The sequence below is a fragment of the Lissotriton helveticus genome, chromosome 12, assembly GCF_964261635.1.
Source record: "Lissotriton helveticus chromosome 12, aLisHel1.1, whole genome shotgun sequence".
NCBI lineage: Eukaryota > Metazoa > Chordata > Amphibia > Caudata > Salamandridae > Lissotriton > Lissotriton helveticus.
Window position 1 is genome coordinate 305,739,479 of NC_136073.1, and position 20,736 is coordinate 305,760,214.

The 20,736-nt window shown below is 44.2% G+C and overlaps 1 protein-coding gene across 6 annotated transcripts in view; it reads left to right on the forward strand.

Annotated features, from left to right (window-relative positions):
• LOC144799803 (fatty acyl-CoA hydrolase precursor, medium chain-like) overlaps positions 1-20,736 on the forward strand; it is a 447,680-nt gene that overhangs the window by 222,238 nt on the left and 204,706 nt on the right. For all 6 annotated transcript variants that reach the window (XR_013603879.1, XR_013603877.1, XR_013603878.1 and 3 more), the window contains exon 7: positions 13,533-13,646. Coding sequence is in view for 3 of the 6 variants with exons in the window: in XM_078671374.1 (XP_078527500.1) it covers positions 13,533-13,646 (114 nt within the window). In the remaining 3 variants the exon portion in view is untranslated. The remainder of the gene's footprint in view (positions 1-13,532; positions 13,647-20,736) is intronic.

The following is a 20,736-nucleotide window of genomic DNA, read 5'->3' on the forward strand; positions in this document are numbered from 1 at the left end:
GGTATAGGTGATGCCTTACATTTTGTGAATTGTGTCACGAGCCTCGTGCACATCATGTGATTCTGACTGTGTAGCATGCTCAGTAATTCGACAGGATAGGGTCCTTGACATCCCTCAACCTCATCCTCACTCCTTGTAGTAGCAAGGTCAGGGAACATGAATCCCCAAAAACAGCTGCGCATACAGGAGGCAGCATGCCAGCTTGTGTATATGAGTACTTGGAAGTGAGGAGGCCAACCCCTCAGGCTGGGGAGGGCAGACGAGAGGATTGGGTATGGTAATGGAGAATGAGGGGCCAGAAACATCATGTGAATGTGAACGTTGGCCAGACATGTGACATACACAAAAGACTCTTGCATTGCTTTCTATTTCGTGTTGCCTTTTTGGGGATGTAATATGAGTTAAGAAATTAAGTATAATTTTGTGGAGTGTCATAGGAAGCCAAATTCTCCACAGAATCACAAAGTAGGCTATTGAGGCCTTTCCATCCTTTAAAGAACGTTGGTGTGTACTTTCGTTGGAATTCATTGGTGATCTCCCTGCTTTACAAACAATGCTATTAGATAGTTTGTAGTAGATGTGCTTTCGAAAATGCTCACTGTGCTGTTTTTAAAGATGGCACAAGTATTTTGCAAATAGTAGAATGTTAGTTTATTTCCAGTACATCTGTATTGGTCCTTTGGGCTGAGGTTTTGAAACGAGCCTAAAGTGGGTTTTGGAAAATGGATCTACATTTTTCTACATACACACACAAGAAGGGGTGGAGAGATTAAGAGTACATGTGTAACAACACAAGACAGAAAAAATACTTCTGTTTTGAAAAACTGCCCTCATTCACACACAAAAGTGTGTGACATGCTTCATCATCGGGTCTGCTTACAAAACGCCCTGGTGTAGCCACACTCGGAGCGGAGCATAAGGGAAGGGGTAAAAGATAAAAAATGAGAAATAACAAGACACAAAACAAATATAACAAACAAAGTGATAGAACAGTGAATATCACCCTGTGACTGGGAATGGTGATAAGACAAAGTGCAGTTAATGGGAAAGTGCTCTAAAACTGGTTTGTGGATACCAATCAGACCTTTATTTATAGGTTCCACAACCAGGATTAAAAGAAATGAGGATGGGTCGTGTTTAGAGGAGAAAATTAGGTTCTCAAAACACCCCTCCTGGTACTGCTTGTGGCAACATGTTTCGACCGACTTACTGTGCCACAAAGGTCACCCCGGTCTTCTTCAGGACGTCTATCGTTCCCAGTCCTGGTATCGGCCCGACCGCAATTTGGTCAGAGTGCCAAAATAAACAGGTCTCTGGTGATCATGACTTTCTACACCATTTATTCTGCCAAAGGATAGGTAGACAGAAAGGCCTGATAAGATACGAGAAACAATTTTTAACTGCTTTAAGAGGAATGGAATGGAGACAAAATTGTAAAGCACAATGCTTGGAAAATAGCAAAAAAACAAGCAGCAAATAATGAGGTATTAAACAGAAGTCAGACTAACAGAAAAGGGACGTTTTCAACGTTTTCCTAAACAGAGTGCAAAAAAAATATTTTAAATCGAAAGGAAATATGTTCCATAGCTAAGGGCAAAATACAGGGAGTTATTTGCCCCACCCAATGTCTTTTAAACCTAAGGAAGACAAACAGTAGAGAACTGCAGGAATTTAACACTTTGTGAAGATTACAAAGGGTAAAACAGGATGCTAGGGGAGATCTTTCTAGACCACAAAGAACACCCTATGCAAAAGGCAAAAGTGATCCTCTACCTCACAATAAGCCCCATGTAGATTGATGCCAGCCGAGGTAATAGGGTCACGTTTTTCAATACACTAGCAACACTAACTGCTACATTCTGAACTGACTTCAATCGGGTCAAAGTGACATCACAGAGAACCAAGAGAGTCAATTAAAGTGGCCTAATTTTTATTTAAACATAATTGGCATAGTTAGGTTTTTTCTGTTACAGAATACACATTGTACATATACATTCTTATCATATTCATCAGTAGTTTTTGTTGTTATGACATTGCTGGTATCTTGCTTTGCATACATACTTTCGCACAGGTATTGGGTTCTATCATCTTAATGCATTTCTAGGTCAGTAGATACTTTCGGTAATGCGCATATTACTCGCCTATAGGTGTTCCAGCCTCCCCACAGACGTATCCACTTTTGGGGCATCCCCTTCGTTCATATACTGTTTTTTCTGCCACCATGGCCATGTCCATATCTTTGCACCATTCTGTGTGTGTGGGGCTGGCGGATACCCCCTAATGTTTGGCTATGTTTCTCTTTGCCAGCATCATCCCTAGTATCGCCCATGTCTGCGCTGCGACGGTAAGGTCTGTTGCTTCCCAGATGTTTAACAGGCAACGTTTGGGCTCTGGAGGGACTGGGAATCCGCTAACTCTTGTAATTGTGTCCATGACAGATTTCCAGTATTCCATTATGGCGGGGCAGGCCCAGAGTGTGTGGAAGAAGGTACCAAGTGCCCCACATTGTCGCAGGCAGAAGTGGGTATCGGCTTTGCCCATCCTATAGAGAGTGACTCGAGTGTAATAGATTCTGTGGAGGATTTTGAGCTGTACAAGACGCATGTTCGACGTAATCGCTACCTCTCTGATGCTAGTGCTTCTTGCCAATCAGTGTTGTCTAGGTCGCCTACCTCCTCCCCCATTTTTCTCGTAACCTTTGCATGCGGTCAGGCATGTTGTTAATGATTTTTCGATATGTCATTGAAATTGCTTTAGTGTGCATAAGATCAGTCAGTAATCTGTCCTCCAGTGGTGAGGCATCGGGCGACGTGGTGTCAGAGGGTATTACTGCCACCAGGGCGTGTCGGATCTGGTGACAGCGGAATTGTTTCGTGGGTGCTATCATGCTGCTGTTGTAGCTGGGTGAAGGGGATCACCCGTCCTCGCACCCATAGATCTCCCACACAAGAGATTCCTATATCGTCCTAGCGCTTGAAGCATTTGCTCTTTCCCAACCAGACTAGTTTGTCCGTGACCCATAGGTGCGTTGCTAGTTTGATCTTGTTGTACCATCCAGTTTTTGCACACTATGTTCCATATCTGATGTGCACGGTTTGTTGGGCCTGTCAGGCCCCGGGTCTTGTCATAGAGTGCTGGAAGTAGTCCCTTATCGCCCAACTCATGTCTATCAAGGCTGTAAGCCGGTTCTGTATGGGGGATATGTAGCCATTGGTTGATTACAGGTAATTGGGACGCCCAATAGTACGTCTGTATATTGGGGAGTGCGATGCCACCATCACACCAGGTCCGGAACAATTTCGTCATAGCTATGCGGGCCAGTTTAATATCTCGGAGGAGTTTAGTGACCTCCATTTCTATGACTCAGAAGTATGACTGGAGGGCCAGGAAGGGCATGTTTTGCAGGGCGTACAGAATACTCGGGAGCGTCAAAGTCATAAAGACCTCTGGGTCCTGGGTGACATGGATTCATAAGTATTTGAAAGTGTCCCTCACTATTGTTACATCACAGCCAGCTGGTAGTGCTGGTGGAGGCCCATGCAGTATATATAGGATTGATTTAGTCCAATTGATCGCGTACCCTGAATGTCTTCCAAATGAGCTACATATATCTAAGAGACATGAAAGGGAACGCCTGGGAGAGGCCATATAGAGGAAAACATTGTTTGCGTAGAGGGATATTTGATCGTCGTAGCTTTCCGTCCAGCGGAGTCCACGGATGACTGGGTCTTGTCTTATCCAGGCCGCTAAGGGCTCTAGTATTAGGGCAAAGAGGAGCGGGGATATAGGGCAGCCCTGTCTTGTGCCTCGGTGTAGTGGGAACTCCCCGGAGATATGCCGATTGGCCCCTACATGTGCCAATGGAGAGGCATACAGCAGCCTAACCCATGAGCAGAATTTAGGTCTGAACCCCATCTTAATAAGGACAGCAAAGAGGAAGGGCCACTTGACCGGGTCAGAGGCCATTTGTGCGTCAAGGGACAGAACAATCGCATCTTCTTGTACAGTATGTTTACGTCCCAGCATGCCATGTATTCGTCTCAAATTTAGAGCTGTATTTCTTCCTGGCATAAAACCTGATTGGTCTGGGTGTATTAACGTGGCCATATGGGGTGTAAGTCTGGTAGCTAGGGTTTTTGCCAATATTTTGGCCTCAGAGTTGATCAAAGATATTGGCCTGTAGGAGGCACATTCCCGGGCAGGCATACCGGGTTTATGGATGGCCACTATCGTCGCCGTCCATTGGTCCCAGGGAAGTTCCCACTATCCAAGATTGCCTGATACATAGCCACTAGGTGGGGTGTAAGTGTTGTTGTATTTCGTTTGTACCACTGTATTGATAACAGTTAGGGCCTAGCGCCTTTGCTGACTGGAGTTTTCCGATTGCTATTGCTACCTGAGCCCCTTCTAGGTCTTGCATCTCCTGTTCAAGGGTCACCACTGTCTGGGCTTTCTCTCTTTTTTGATTTGTTATAAGGGAGATTGCCTGTCCGCGGAACACTGCCTTGTATGCCTCCCATAGGACGATCAGGGAGGAGGCAGAGGGCGCGTTCTCAATAAAATGATGTTTGAAGTGGCCTAATTTTGATAGAATATATGAAGCATTGATGTGTCCATGGAAATATTATGGAAGAAGCAAAAAACATGCTTTCACTACTTTCAATTAAATAAAGCAATATGAGAGCAACACCCTAATCTGGGGCACAATATATAGTTGGGAACCAAGGGGAATCTGATGACATTTCACTGAAATAGATGGTATCCGGTAAAATCTCAAAACTGTGGATAAAAAAGTGTTAGTCCATCTATCTGGGTGTCTGCCAACCATTAAAAGTTTCATCTTATTAGCACTTAATTACAAGAAATTAAGTCATATTGATTTTTGGATAGCTAGGAGACAATTAGGTAATTGGAAGGCCGGTTGCTTTCAGGTCCAACCAAAAGATCTGCATATCACCTGGGTGTGATAGAGCAATGAAGCCATAGGATTTAATGACTTCAATAAAAGGCCAAATGTAGATGTTGAAAAGAATGGATGAGAGGTAAGATCCCTCTGGACACAAGAGCAGGTCCCCTGAACTTGAGAACAAAAGGGTGGTAAAACCACCAACTGTGTTAAATTACTAGAGAAAGAGCAAACTAAGCAAGTACCTTATGTACATTTCTTCAAAGTGTATTAACAAGATACCAAGATCAATGGTGTCAACAGATCAAGTAAGAACAGGCCAGAATAATCACCCTGATCGACAACTGATTATAATCAGTCTAAAGAAAGTGCCAGGGCAGTTTCTGTGACTATGCCATGTCTAAAGCCTAACTCCCAATAACTCAACAAGCTGTTGTTTTCTAGTTATACAAAAGGGGATGATGGACGGAGCGCTTGAACAAATCAAACACTCACCCCCAGTCAACTGATCTGGGTTTAATCCATCACCATTCTTTAGTCCACTCAGCCACCCCAGTTCAGACATGGCTATATGCAAATTAGTCTGACCCTGTGCCTCATGGGAACAGTTCAGCCCGAACTGCCAAGCCATGTCTTCCCTGGACCGGAAACAAGCATCCTGGGACCGGTTTCGGATTCATAATCCTCATCAGCCAGGCTATCTTGAATCCAGTGGCCAAGTGAACAAGGGACTCACGTCTGAGCATACCCTGCCACACTTAGGGCGAACAAAGCGATACAAAAGGGGATGATGGACGGAGCGCTTGAACAAATCAAACACTCACCCCCAGTCAACTGATCTGGGTTTAATCCATCACCATTCTTTAGTTCACTCAGCCATCCCAGTTCAGACATGGCTATATGCAAATCAGTCTGACCCTGTGCCTCATGGGAACAGTCCAGCCCGAACTGCCAAGCCATGTCTTCCCTGGACCGGAAACAAGCATCCTGGGACCGGTTTCGGATTCATAATCCTCATCAGCCAGGCTATCTTGAATCCAGTGGCCAAGTGAACAAGGGACTCACGTCTGAGCATACCCTGCCACATTTAGGGCGAACAAAGCGATACAAAAGGGGATGATGGACGGAGCGCTTGAACAAATCAAACACTCACCCCCAGTCAACTGATCTGGGTTTAATCCATCACCATTCTTTAGTTCACTCAGCCACCCCAGTTCAGACATGGCTATATGCAAATCAGTCTGACCCTGTGCCTCATGGGAACAGTTCAGCCCGAACTGCCAAGCCATGTCTTCCCTGGACCGGAAACAAGCATCCTGGGACAGGTTTCGGATTCATAATCCTCATCAGCAAGGCTATCTTGAATCCAGAGGCCAAGTAAACAAGGGACTCACGTCTGAGCATACCCTGCCACACTTAGGGCGAACAAAGCGATACAAAAGAGGATGATGGACGGAGCGCTTGAACAAATCAAACACTCACCCCCAGTCAACAGATCTGGGTTTAATCCATCACCATTCTTTAGTTCACTCAGCCACCCCAGTTCAGACATGGCTATATGAAAATCAGTCTGACCCTGTGCCTCATGGGAACAGTCCAGCCCGAACTGCCAAGCCATGTCTTCCCTGGACCGGAAACAAGCATCCTGGGACTGGTTTCGGATTCATAACCCTCATCAGCCAGGCTATCTTGAATCCAGTGGCCAAGTGAACAAGGGACTCACGTCTGAGCACACCCTGCCACACTTAGGGCGAACAAAGCGATACAAAAGGGGATGATGGACGGAGCGCTTGAACAAATCAAACACTCACCCCCAGTCAACTGATCTGGGTTTAATCCATCACCATTCTTTAGTTCACTCAGCCACCCCAGTTCAGACATGGCTATATGCAAATCAGTCTGACCCTGTGCCTCATGGGAACAGTCCAGACCGAACTGCCAAGCCATGTCTTCCCTGGACCGGAAACAAGCATCCTGGGACCGGTTTCAGATTCATAATCCTCATCAGCCAGGCTATCTTGAATCCAGTGGCCAAGTGAACAAGGGACTCACGTCTGAGCATACCCTGCCACACTTAGGGCGAACAAAGCGATACAAAAGGGGATAATGGACGGAGCGCTTGAACAATTCAAACACTCACCCCCAGTCAACTGATCTGGGGTTTAATTCATCACCATTCTTTAGTTCACTCAGCCACCCCAGTTCAGACATGGCTATATGCAAATCAGTCTGACCCTGTGCCTTATGGGAACAGTCCAGCCCAAACTGCCAAGCCATGTCTTCCCTGGACCGGAAACAAGCATCCTGGGACCGGTTTCGGATTCATAATCCTCATCAGCCAGGCTATCTTGAATCCAGTGGCCAAGTGAACAAGGGACTCACGTCTGAGCATACCCTGCCACACTTAGGGCGAACAAAGCGATACAAAAAGGGATGATGGACGGAGCGCTTGAACAAATCAAACACTCACCCCCAGTCAACTGATCTGGGTTTAATCCATCACCATTCTTTAGTTCACTCAGCCACCCCAGTTCAGACATGGCTATATGCAAATCAGTCTGACCATGTGCCTCATGGGAACAGTCCAGCCCGAACTGCCAAGCCATGTCTTCCCTGGACCGGAAACAAGCATCCTGGGACCGGTTTCGGATTCATAATCCTCATCAGCCAGGCTATCTTGAATCCAGTGGCCAAGTGAACAAGGGACTCACGTCTGAGCATACCCTGCCACACTTAGGGCGAACAAAGCGATACAAAAGGGGATGATGGACGGAGCGCTTGAACAAATCAAACTCTCACCCCCAGTCAACTGATCTGGGTTTAATCCATCACCATTCTTTAGTTCACTCAGCCACCCCAGTTCAGACATGGCTATATGCAAATCAGTCTGACCCTGTGCCTCATGGGAACAGTCCAGCCCAAACTGCCAAGCCATGTCTTCCCTGGGCCGGAAACAAGCATCCTGGAACCGGTTTCGGATTCATAATCCTCATCAGCCAGGCTATCTTGAATCCAGTGTCCAAGTGAACAAGGGGCTCACGTCTGAGCATACCCTGCCACACTTAGGGCGAACAAAGCGATACAAAAGGGGATGATGGACGGAGCGCTTGAACAAATCAAACACTCACCCCCAGTCAATTGATCTGGGTTTAATCCATCACCATTCTTTAGTTCACTCAGCCACCCCAGTTCAGACATGGCTATATGCAAATCAGTCTGACCATGTGCCTCATGGCAACAGTCCAGCCCGAACTGCCAAGCCATGTCTTCCCTGGACCGGAAACAAGCATCCTGGGACTGGTTTCGGATTCATAACCCTCATCAGCCAGGCTATCTTGAATCCAGTGGCCAAGTGAACAAGGGACTCACGTCTGAGCATACCCTGCCACACTTAGGGCGAACAAAGCGATACAAAAGGGGATGATGGACGGAGCGCTTGAACAAATCAAACACTCACCCCCAGTCAACTGATCTGGGTTTAATTCATCACCATTCTTTAGTTCACTCAGCCACCCCAGTTCAGACATGGCTATATGCAAATCAGTCTGACCCTGTGCCTCATGGGAACAGTCCAGCCCGAACTGCCAAGCCATGTCTTCCCTGGACCGGAAACAAGCATCCTAGGACCGGTTTCGGATTCATAATCCTCATCAGCCAGGCTATCTTGAATCCAGTGGCCAAGTGAACAAGGGACTCACGTCTGAGCATACCCTGCCACACTTAGGGCGAACAAAGCGATACAAAAGGGGATGATGGACGGAGCGCTTGAACAAATCAAACACTCACCCCTAGTCAACTGATCTGGGTTTAATCCATCACCATTCTTTAGTTCACTCAGCCACCCCAGTTCAGACATGGCTATATGCAAATCAGTCTGACCATGTGCCTCATGGGAACAGTCCAGCCCGAACTGCCAAGCCATGTCTTCCCTGGACCGGAAACAAGCATCCTGGGACCGGTTTCGGATTCATAATCCTCATCAGCCAGGCTATCTTGAATCCAGTGGCCAAGTGAACAAGGGACTCACGTCTGAGCATACCCTGCCACACTTAGGGCGAACAAAGCGATACAAAAGGGGATGATGGACGGAGCGCTTGAACAAATCAAACTCTCACCCCCAGTCAACTGATCTGGGTTTAATCCATCACCATTCTTTAGTTCACTCAGCCACCCCAGTTCAGACATGGCTATATGCAAATCAGTCTGACCCTGTGCCTCATGGGAACAGTCCAGCCCAAACTGCCAAGCCATGTCTTCCCTGGGCCGGAAACAAGCATCCTGGAACCGGTTTCGGATTCATAATCCTCATCAGCCAGGCTATCTTGAATCCAGTGTCCAAGTGAACAAGGGGCTCACGTCTGAGCATACCCTGCCACACTTAGGGCGAACAAAGCGATACAAAAGGGGATGATGGACGGAGCGCTTGAACAAATCAAACACTCACCCCCAGTCAATTGATCTGGGTTTAATCCATCACCATTCTTTAGTTCACTCAGCCACCCTAGTTCAGACATGGCTATATGCAAATCAGTCTGACCCTGTGCCTCATGGCAACAGTCCAGCCCGAACTGCCAAGCCATGCCTTCCCTGGACCGGAAACAAGCATCCTGGGACCGGTTTCAGATTCATAATCCTCATCAGCCAGGCTATCTTGAATCCAGTGGCCAAGTGAAGAAGGTACTCACGTCTGAGCATACCCTGCCACACTTAGGGCGAACAAAGCGATACAAAAGGGGATGATGGACGGAGCGCTTGAACAAATCAAACACTCACCCCCAGTCAACTGATCTGGGTTTAATCCATCACCATTCTTTAGTTCACTCAGCCACCCCAGTTCAGACATGGCTATATGCAAATCAGTCTGACCCTGTGCCTCATGGGAACAGTCCAGCCCGAACTGCCAAGCCATGTCTTCCCTGGACTGGAAACAAGCATCCTGGGACCGGTTTCGGATTCATAATCCTCATCAGCCAGGCTATCTTGAAACCAGTGGCCAAGTGAACAAGGGACTCATGTCTGAGCATACCCTGCCACACTTAGGGCGAACAAAGCGTCCATCATCCCCTTTTGTATCGCTTTGTTCGCCCTAAGTGTGGCAGGGTATACTCAGACGTGAGTCCCTTGTTCACTTGGCCACTGGATTCAAGATAGCCTGGCTGATGAGGATTATGAATCCGAAACCGGTCCCAGGATGCTTGTTTCCGGTCCAGGGAAGACATGGCTTGGCAGTTCGGGCTGGACTGTTCCCATAAGGCACAGGGTCAGACTGATTTGCATATAGCCATGTCTGAACTGGGGTGGCTGAGTGAACTAAAGAATGGTGATGGATTAAACCCAGATCAGTTGACTGGGAGTGAGTGTTTGATTTGTTCAAACGCTCCGTCCATCATCCCCTTTTGTATCGCTTTGTTCGCCCTAAGTGTGGCAGGGTATACTCAGACGTGAGTCCCTTGTTCACTTGGCCACTGGATTCAAGATAGCCTGGCTGCTGAGGATTATGAATCCGAAACCGGTCCCAGGATGCTTGTTTCCGGTCCAGGGAAGACATGGCTTGGCAGTTTGGGCTGGACTGTTCCCATAAGGCACAGGGTCAGACTGATTTGCATATAGCCATGTCTGAACTGGGGTGGCTGAGTGAACTAAAGAATGGTGATGGATTAAACCCAGATCAGTTGACTGGGGGTGTGTGTTTTATTTGTTCAAACGCTCCGTCCATCATCCCCTTTTGTATCGCTTTGTTCGCCCTAAGTGTGGCAGGGTATACTCAGACGTGAGTCCCTTGTTCACTTGGCCACTGGATTCAAGATAGCCTGGCTGATGAGGATTATGAATCCGAAACCGGTCCCAGGATGCTTGTTTCCGGTCCAGGGAAGACATGGCTTGGCAGTTCGGGCTGGACTGTTCCCATAAGGCACAGGGTCAGACTGATTTGCATATAGCCATGTCTGAACTGGGGTGGCTGAGTGAACTAAAGAATGGTGATGGATTAAACCCAGATCAGTTGACTGGGGGTGAGTGTTTGATTTGTTCAAACGCTCCGTCCATCATCCCCTTTTGTATCGCTTTGTTCGCCCTAAGTGTGGCAGGGTATACTCAGACGTCGTGAGTCCCTTGTTCACTTGGCCACTGGATTCAAGATAGCCTGGCTGATGAGGATTATGAATCCGAAACCGGTCCCAAAATGCTTGTTTCTGGTCCAGGGAAGACATGGCTTGGCAGTTCGGGCTGGACAGTTCCCATAAGGCACAGGGTCAGACTGATTTGCATATAGCCATGTCTGAACTGGGGTGGCTGAGTGAACTAAAGAATGGTGATGGATTAAACACACATCAGTTGACTGGGGGTGAGTGTTTGATTTGTTCAAAAGCTCCGTCCATCATCCCCTTTTGTATCGCTTTGTTCGCCCTAAGTGTGGCAGGGTATACTCAGACGTGAGTCCCTTGTTCACTTGGCCACTGGATTCAAGATAGCCTGGCTGATGAGGATTATGAATCCGAAACTGGATGCTTGTTTCTGGTCCAGGGAAGACATGGCTTGGCAGTTCGGGCTGCACTGTTCCCATAAGGCACAGGGTCAGACTGATTTGCATATAGCCATGTCTGAACTGGGGTGGCTGAGTGAACTAAAGAATGGTGATGGATTAAACCCAGATCAGTTGACTGGGGGTGAGTGTTTGATTTGTTCAAACGCTCCGTCCATCATCCCCTTTTGTATCGCGTTGTTTTCTAGTTAGGCTGTTAGCTGTCTATGACCATTCTGCTAAGTAGGGTGATCATATTTACTGTTCAAAGACAAAATAAAGGTTTACCTAAAAAAGATTAACCTGTCAGAATAAGGATCTTTTTTGCACGTACATTTACTATTTATACAAGCTAACATTAGGCTCCTGGAGGAATACACTTCAGGCGTTAGAGCTTGGCATGAGTTGAGGAAACTTTATTTAGTGATAGAGGATCGATGAAATCGGCAGGAGACGGCACTGAGGATAGAGGAGTGTTGAAGATGATGGTAGAAAAGTACTCTACCCAATAATTATACATTAACCTACAAGGGTTTTCTTCCTTGAAAGAAGTAAAGAGCAGGGGGTGTGGTAACACATTGCCCAAACACACAATTACAACATTACTGACTCCAGTTAGGGGGGTGCTACAAGAAATTAGCAGAATGGGGTACGAGTTACACCTTTTGGTTGTGGGCAATTCCAGGCCTTTTGCCTGATATTCACAGAACATGGTTAATCTGAAAACAGAACTAGTAAGATTTTGGGCGGGCTGGCTGGCCAGCCAAGTGGATGTCACATACTAATGCTATGCAACCATGAATGACATGTAGCTAGTGGAGGTATTTGATGTATGGTCCAAAAAGGAGCAAGAGCTAATAGACTTGAATTGTTTTTTTGCTGATATGTCTATGGCACAATTACCTTGAACAAAGTAGAATGGCCAGGAAGGAGAGACATCTGTTGCAAATGAAAGGTAACAGTGTCCTCCAGAAAAATGTGTTTTTTAGCCCAGGGGATCCACCTGTATCCCAAGCCACTCATCATAGAAAAGGCCATTGACTAAACCGAAGGACACTTTATGTTGAGATTACTAGATACAATGTGACCAGGGTTAATATCAGAGGGAACATTTCTGGACCATTTACCCTTGTTAGGAGAATTAGAGAGGAATAATAACCCCTGCAAAGCCATGCTGTTCCCTCTTGCCATTTACCTGGAGGTGAAATGGAGGTGGAATGGATGTGGATGACCCCGATCCTGACAGGGTTCAGCTGGCTTGGACTAGAGAGGACAGAATACATCCTATGCAGATGACCTCTCAACATACTTGGAATACCCATCCTTGTCAGCTACTAAAGTTATGAAAATGATGGTAGAGTATGGTAGACAACTAAGCCTGTGTATAGTCTAGTACATTGTCCATTACCTAGCCATTGAATAGAAGAAGCATAAATCTGACCAAAGAATACATACAGATGATTGTGAAGGACAGTTTCACATCAGGATAACTAAAGAAACTTGCAGGTGTCTAGACTTGAATCTTGAGGTAGTGCTTAAAAGGTTTGTTATTGATACCAAGCAAAGGTTAGAGCTCTCATGTACATTTTTAGATTGAGGGCCACCTGAAAAGTGGTCACACTCCCAAGACTTTTGTATGTACACCAGTCTGAGACCCAACACCTTTTTTAAATGAGTCAAATGTGTCAATTACTTTGCGAATACAAAAGAGTGTCTGAGAAAATTTACAACATTTGTGGAATTGGGTGACATACCTCCAGACAAAAAAAACGATGACGAAGGATGAGTATGTATAGGACACAGAGAAGGTCTGAGGTAACAGGGCACATACATCACTCCATTGATTATCGATGCCTGCTTTTCATTACTTGAGATTGGGTAGTCTGGTTTACTCTAACAGAAGATATAGTCTGCATGGTGGATATCTAGCACCGTCTGCTCAGTCCACCAGCTGTCCATTGGTTTCGATAAACATGTTGTACATAGAAAAGGGAACACATTTAATAAGAGAAGACTGAGGTGGGATGGAGTCAAATAACATCCTCTGTTTTTTATTTGGGGTGGTGAGATAAGAAGGAGTCAAATAACATCTTTCATTTATTGCAGATATTATCTCCCTTGTCCAAAGGATTATTTCACAAAGCCATATCTGAAAGTGGAGTAGCATTGCTTCAAGGACTGATCGAAACTGACCCAGATGTTGTAAACTTTGTTAACAATGTAAGTAATTAATCTAATTGGGGGAAACATTTGTAACAATGAAATTAAAACATTGTGTACACTACATACTTTTTATGTGTGATCCATTAAATCGAATATTGATATGTACAAATATTTCCTTACTTCATACAGCGGTTTTGTAGAATTTCTTCTGTTGCTCTACAAATACAAAATACACATGTAGGGTTTCTACTGGGTTTTCTCCATCTTGTTTGGAAAAAAAGTTTTTGGAATGCCTGAATTTATTAAATCATGTAGCAACAGTATATAAAGGAAATTTATTTTGCATCATTTTTGACAAAATTGTTTTAAATAACTCTTATTAAGGTCTGCTGGGTTTTCTAGTTTAAAATAATTGCAATTATGGTAGATTTGTAATGTTAAATCACAACTTTGAAGCTGTTATAATAAATTCCCAAAGTCACAGGAACCCCCATTGCTATTTGGACCTCTCAATTTATTTCGAAGCAGGTGAGTGAGTCCTTGTTGTTCTCTGGATGATCTGGGTTTTAAGTAGAAGTCTAATGATGTTGTGAATCTTCTGTGCAGTTCTGTGTTCTACCAGTGGCAGTTTTCACTCAAATGGAGAAACTGTTGGCCTGTTGTACCAGCATCAACCTCGCTCAAGTTCTTCTTTATTTTGGCGATGAGCAAGTCAACCTATGCCCATGGTCTTAAGAAAAACAGTTCACCAGTATTTGATCTTTAATAGACTCACATGCTTGAATCATTGCTGTCACTGAGCTTGGAGTCCCACAGTAACAGTAGATTAGCAGTTTTGTGGTAATCATAGCCGTAATACTGTAAAAATGGGTCTTTAGTAGCCTAGTTACATCATTTAAAAAAGAAATAAACTTTAATCAGAAACAATGAGTCTGAAGACTGCAACCTGATCACCATCCTGCAGATTTGTATCGTATGTGAAGGCAGTCCCCTCGAGTGCTGCTTAATTCTCACTATATAAGTCTTATATATAAGATGTGATCCCATATAGTCCTTGAAGACTATTTTCAATTTTTAAGTTCTTCAAGATGTCAGATGTCACCAAAAATTGACTTTTCAGACCCTGTAGCTCTTGTAGGAAAAAGAAAATCTATAAGATGATCCTCATAAGGCTTGCACTTATTGTTTCATCCATCTCTCACACACACAGACTGGAAGATAAGCAGAAAGTTTTCTTCAAAAACCTTAAAGGACATAGAGGAAAGGCTTATTGTGTAGCTTCAAAAAAGTTTCCTCAGATAAGGAATCAAGTTTGCCGTCAAAGACGTAAAAAAGAGGTCTCACTCTCATGGAAAAAAACTTGTCTCTGAAACAGTGTTAAGAGTAGAGGATCCATCTAATTCAAAATGACCTGTGAAGAAATCTAAGCAGTGCAATGAATTTGCTCTCTTTCCTAAAGTTTAAAATAAAAAAAGCCTCTACTTTGGATAGAACCATCTTCTCCAAAGAAGTCACATGCTCACTTGAAAGCTCCATCTCCGAAGCCAAAGAGTATACCATTTTGGCATCATTGTTTGTTTCACTGTCATTGAAGACTGCAATGATGATGAAAGTTCACACATTGATGGCAACAAAAACAGTGCTGTTGACAGGCAAGAATCTTTTGGTATTGATGTTTTTGTCTACAGCAGCAGTGTAGAAGACACCAGGTAAAAAGAAACACAGAAAGAAATGACAACCCTTGTAAACAATATGATCAATTGTACATCCATTGGCATTTGTCAATGACACCTTTGCCAAGAAATCTTTGGCTTCACCGTCAATGACATCTTCATTGATGACACTCCCATTGATGAGACTTCTGTCTATAGCACTTTTGTCGAAGACACACCCATTTAGGACACCCCCATCGATGAGACACCTGTCAACGACCCCTTCATCGATTAAACATCTATCGATGATGGTGCAACCTCAGATTTAATGCCCAATAACTTTTATGTCAAAGATTGGGACACCATCAGAAGTCATGCCAGAATTACAGGCTGAAGGTACAGTGGTACTCCTAAGGGACTCAGGACTTCCATCCTGTGAGGTACTGTGGTACTCCTGTCGAAACCTCCGCTCAAGTTTTACTTATACTTAGGTATGTATTAAGGTCTTCCCTTCTGTTAAAAAAAAATGACTAAAAAAACAAAGGTAAAGCAACGTTATAGTTAAGTATGGTAAAAAGATATTAGCTTAAGTTATGGTTAAAGTAACGTTATAATTAGGATTTGAAATAAGATGAGAACACACATTTAAAATAAAAAACACTAACTAACATCATGTATATATAATCGGACAAGACAGAGACAACAATATAGCTAAGGTTTCAGCTTTTAGTCAGAGGCTATTGGAGGGAATGTGTGAACACTTAAAAGGGAATTGAATATTTCCGGTGACCAGAAGGCAGGAGAATATTGAAATTTCTGATGCCACAGGAAGTAGTAACTGATAAAAAGAAAAAGGTTAAAGAGAATGCCTCTGCAATTAAGTTAAGGCATTTGTTAAAATGTACAATTGCAGGAAAACTCTTTCTCTGAGAGATATAAATTCTTTCAAAGAATGCTAATGCATAGGGAGCCAATAGAGCATTAAATGGAGGTGCTCTGAGTTTGGATGCTAATTGGTACTATAGCACTTGTTATGATGATAAGGGAGCAGCTTATAGAATAGATTAGCAGCAAGACAATGCAAGAAAGACTCCTTTCGTCCCAGGGCTCTTCACTGGAACAAGTTGCAGAAATTGTTATCTGGATTGAAAATGCAAAATGGTGTTTTCCAAAAATATTCCTGAAAGTGGAAATAGGAGCGAAAATCTATAGTGTACATGAGGAGACTAAAATGAAAGTGATATGGGACTAGACAGTTGAATGGAAAGTTGCAGCAGTAGTAGAAGGGACTAGTTGGCTAATCATGAACTCTGTTCAACACTAGACCAATTTATTTAAAAAGTGCAAACATTTTCTAGCGTTTTTAATGCTAAAGAAACAAAGAAAAGTGGGAAGGTAATTGGGGAGATGCAATTTTAACAGACATGGCTTCTAAGTGATGACGAAATGTATTTATTGGTTACATGGAGAAAATGAATCAATGCTTCTAGCAAATATCGCATAGTGGCACCTGTGTCTGAGTGATGGACAATCAGGTTCACCTTACACTCTGAAAGCATGAATAGGAAGGATCCAATTTTACCACTGTGTGGAAGTTGAACGTCAGGTATGTTTATTACGTGAAGAATCTGATTCTATATTTTAGGAAATTTGATGGCGAGCTAGTTTCAACTTTAGCAGAACAACATATGTGGTTTACGTTGTTAAGGATGGCTGAACTTTGCTAGGATTGGGATGTAGTTAATATTAGACTCCAATCGCCCTGAACAGAGTTTCATTGTGGAATGGTGATCAGGCTGTGAAGAGGCTAAATCATGTTATTGGACTGCCATGGAAGGAGAGGTTTCAAGGGGTATTTGCTGATAAACTGGGGAAAAAAATCAACGCGTTCCATAGCAATATTATTTTGAAATCAAACAACCTACTGAATGTAAAAAACATTCACAGTGCACCTATTGGTCTGAAGAAAAAAATTAAAGTGGAATTATGGAAACTGCGAAGAAAACGTATTTGTGGAAATTGAAAGCTGCAAGTGGGTGACTGGTTATTCTGCCGCATTAAGCATGGCTTGTTGAGAAATGTGTTTACCTCTTGTATGTAAATACCAACACATTGGTTGATTGGATTCACTGCCTAATATAGCAGAGAAATGGGCACAGTGGTTTATTTGTAAACAAATATGTGTAAGGGCACCAGCCCAGTTCTCCTGTTAGCGCCACCTAAAACAGAACCAACTACTAACCTAGAGACCTTTTAGGATGGCGGACGGACTTGCTTCAAGCAGCTCCCGCCGCAATGTTAAAAATGCATGCATTGCATTTGCATGCACAAAGCAGCAGGCACCGCGCGGTGCCTGCTGCTTTGTGCATGCAAATGCAGGGGGGTACCATAGGTACCCCCCATGTGCACCCCCCCTCTTCACCCTGGGCCCCCCAGAAGCAAAGGTCCACATGCTTTTCCACGGCGGAAAAACCGCTGTGGAAAAGCATGTTTAAACATGCTTCCTAATTTGGCTGGCGGTGTCTTGCAGACACCGCCACCAAATAGCAGGCTACACCCCGCGGATCAGCGGCGGATGGACCTGCTGTCTGCCGCTGATCCTACCGCCATCCTGATCTGGCGGGTGGTGTTTAAAGGGACTGCGGCGGTGAATCCGCATCTTCCGGGCCGGTGGTGGCTTCCACCGGCCCAGAGGATGCGGATTCACCGCCATCCTAATCGACCCCTTAGTTAGCAAGCAATGTTCACTGTATGTCATTTTTGGACTTAGCAGAGTTCTGTGCAAGGTTTGTAACAAGATTTGCAGACAAAAAAGTCAAGTAGTGATTGCACAGACGTTTTTGTCGGCAAGTGTGTCATTAATTTGGTAAGGGGCCAGGGAGTCTTTGCCAACTTAATAATCACAGCCTAGTTAGGTCTTAGCACAGCTGTCAATGAAACTCTGCCCAGACCCTCTTAGCTGTGACACAAGCAGCATGCAGTTACCCACAAAAAGGCATATTAAGCTCGAGCACTACCATCAGTTTTAAAGTCAAGAAAACAAGAAAATAACATTCCTAAACAAAACTAGAAAAATAGGAAAAATATAATGAAGAAAAAATATGAACCAAAATCAGATAAGGGAAAACAGAGATATGAATGTTTAAAGTTTTGAGGCAAAAAGTCCCCTGCAAAAATAACACACCAAAGTAAAGTATCAGTTTGTGGTTGACTGAGGGCTAGGCAGGCAGAGAGGACATGGAGTTTGGATACACCAAGCAGGTCACCCTGGTCAACCTCATTACACAGAGATATTTACAGCTCAAAGTTTTCCAGCGGTATAAGCTCCACAGCTGAGCTAGCAAGGGTCCCTCAAAGTCAGATACATTGTTGCTGAGCTCTTGCTGAAGCCCTTAGTTTTGGCACCAAAAACTCTAACTGGAACAAGGCTGGATTGACTAGCTGCTGAAGTTTTTTCGGTCCTAGGTTCACGCTTTTACCATCACACGAACCCCCAGATTCATCAAAGTCCCGTTTTGCGAATCCTTAATAGCGATTATTAAGGAATCGCTATTAAAGACTCGCAAAACGGGATTCATGTAGAAATTGCAAAAATAATTGCGATTTCTAATGCCTCCTTATTTGCGATTCGCTAATTGCTAATCGCAAATAAGGAATGGCTTTCCCATTCATTCCTATGGGCCATGAATGGGGAGTCAATCCTTATTTGCGATTAGCAATCAGTGAATCGCAAATAAGAAAGTGATTTCAAGGGTGCCAGGGTGTCCAAAGGACACCCTGTAGCACCCCTGAAATGCTCATGTACACTGGTGTTGCGCACACACATGTCCAAAGGACATGTGTGTGTGTAACATACAACTTAGAAAAATGCACTAAAGTGCATTTTTCTAAGTTTTCGTTATTTACCACGAAGTCAGACTTTGCGGTAAATAGCGGCCCCAGATTGCGAATTCACAATTTTTTAAAGCGTCATGAATTGCATTTAAGGATTCTCTATTTGAGATTCCTTAAATGCAATTTATCGCAAATTTGCGATTTCTACAAATGCAATTTTTGCATTTGGGAAGATGAATCCCAAATGCAACAATAGCGCTCGCAAAGGGCCAGATTCTCAGAATCTGGCCCTTTGCGAGCCGTTCTCGGCTTGATGAATCTTGCCGTTAGTCACTTAACTGTTTACAGGCCCCCTTTGTCAGACTGCTAGAGAATAAATTTTTTGTGAATGGTAATCAGCGAGCATGGCATGATGACACTGAAAGTGAAAGTATAAGGAGCCTTTCAGCTTCTTCTTTCACCCGGTGTGATGACTGGGGAGACATACCTTTTTCATTTGTCCTCATACTGCCAAAACTCTTATTGGGATTCCTCCTATCTCTCCATACCAACGTATACCGGCCCTAGAAGGAGGCAGACAGAGAAAAGAAGCTTTCCCTCTAAGATAATACTGTTACCTTTTCCAACTCCTGTTCACCTTTCTTGGGGCCCAGGTATGTTACTAAGGAGGCCAGGACCAACGGTAAATTGGCTTAATCATAGGACCCACTTTCCTTCTCCCTCCAGTTCGACAAAGCAGCCCAGATCTCAACTTTACTTCTTTGGTCACAAACCATATCTGGTTCGCTCGTATAGATGATATTCTTTAAACATTCAACAAAGGTCGGGAGCTTCTGATTTACACCGCCTACAAATTTCTCTCCTTGGTAATATTACCACATAAAACACAAAGTTGGATCCAGGCGGATTCACGTGATAGTCATTCAATAGACCGAAGAAAATCAAGCTGGTACTTACTTCTATTGATTTCTCCAGCACAGTTTCCAAAAATGTACATACCCCCGTCCAATAAGATTTAATTCTTGAACACTCCATGAACATATGCATATCATGTGCTGCAGGATACTTGCACCTAGGACAACTATACGTGTTTCCTGTCACCTTGGATAACTTTTGTGGAGACCAGTAAACTCTGTAGGTGGTGTACAAGTGGTTCCTTCTGAGTGCAGCTGGTTTTACTATAGCCTGCAACATAACAAAAGAGTCAGTCCATTTTTATATATATATCAGTATCAATTTCTCCATACTCTTTGCCCCAAAGACTTATAACCTCGGTGTCCCCATCATTCTCAGCTTCCAGTAAAACCCAGTACCAGAACGAAACTTCCTTTATCCATCTGTCTGTCCTGGTGACTTGATCCAATTTCCAGTTTTCCTTCTCATTATGCCAGTTCTGTGTCGCCCACCAAGAGGATATCTGATAAAACTTAAACCTCTTCAATGTTCCTCCAGTTAACCTGCTGAGCGCTTCCCAACTTATTAAATTAGATTCCTCTTGCAGATCACTCCAGCACCTTATATCTCCGATTTTCGAAAGGCTGACTAAGTTGATCTTGTAGGCGTACAGGGGTGCCGGGGGAATCCCAAATTGGGGCCTGCGGAGACATACCTAGTGTTGGTTAAAATGGGATAAGTACCTTTAAAAGAGGAGTTTCTCCCCT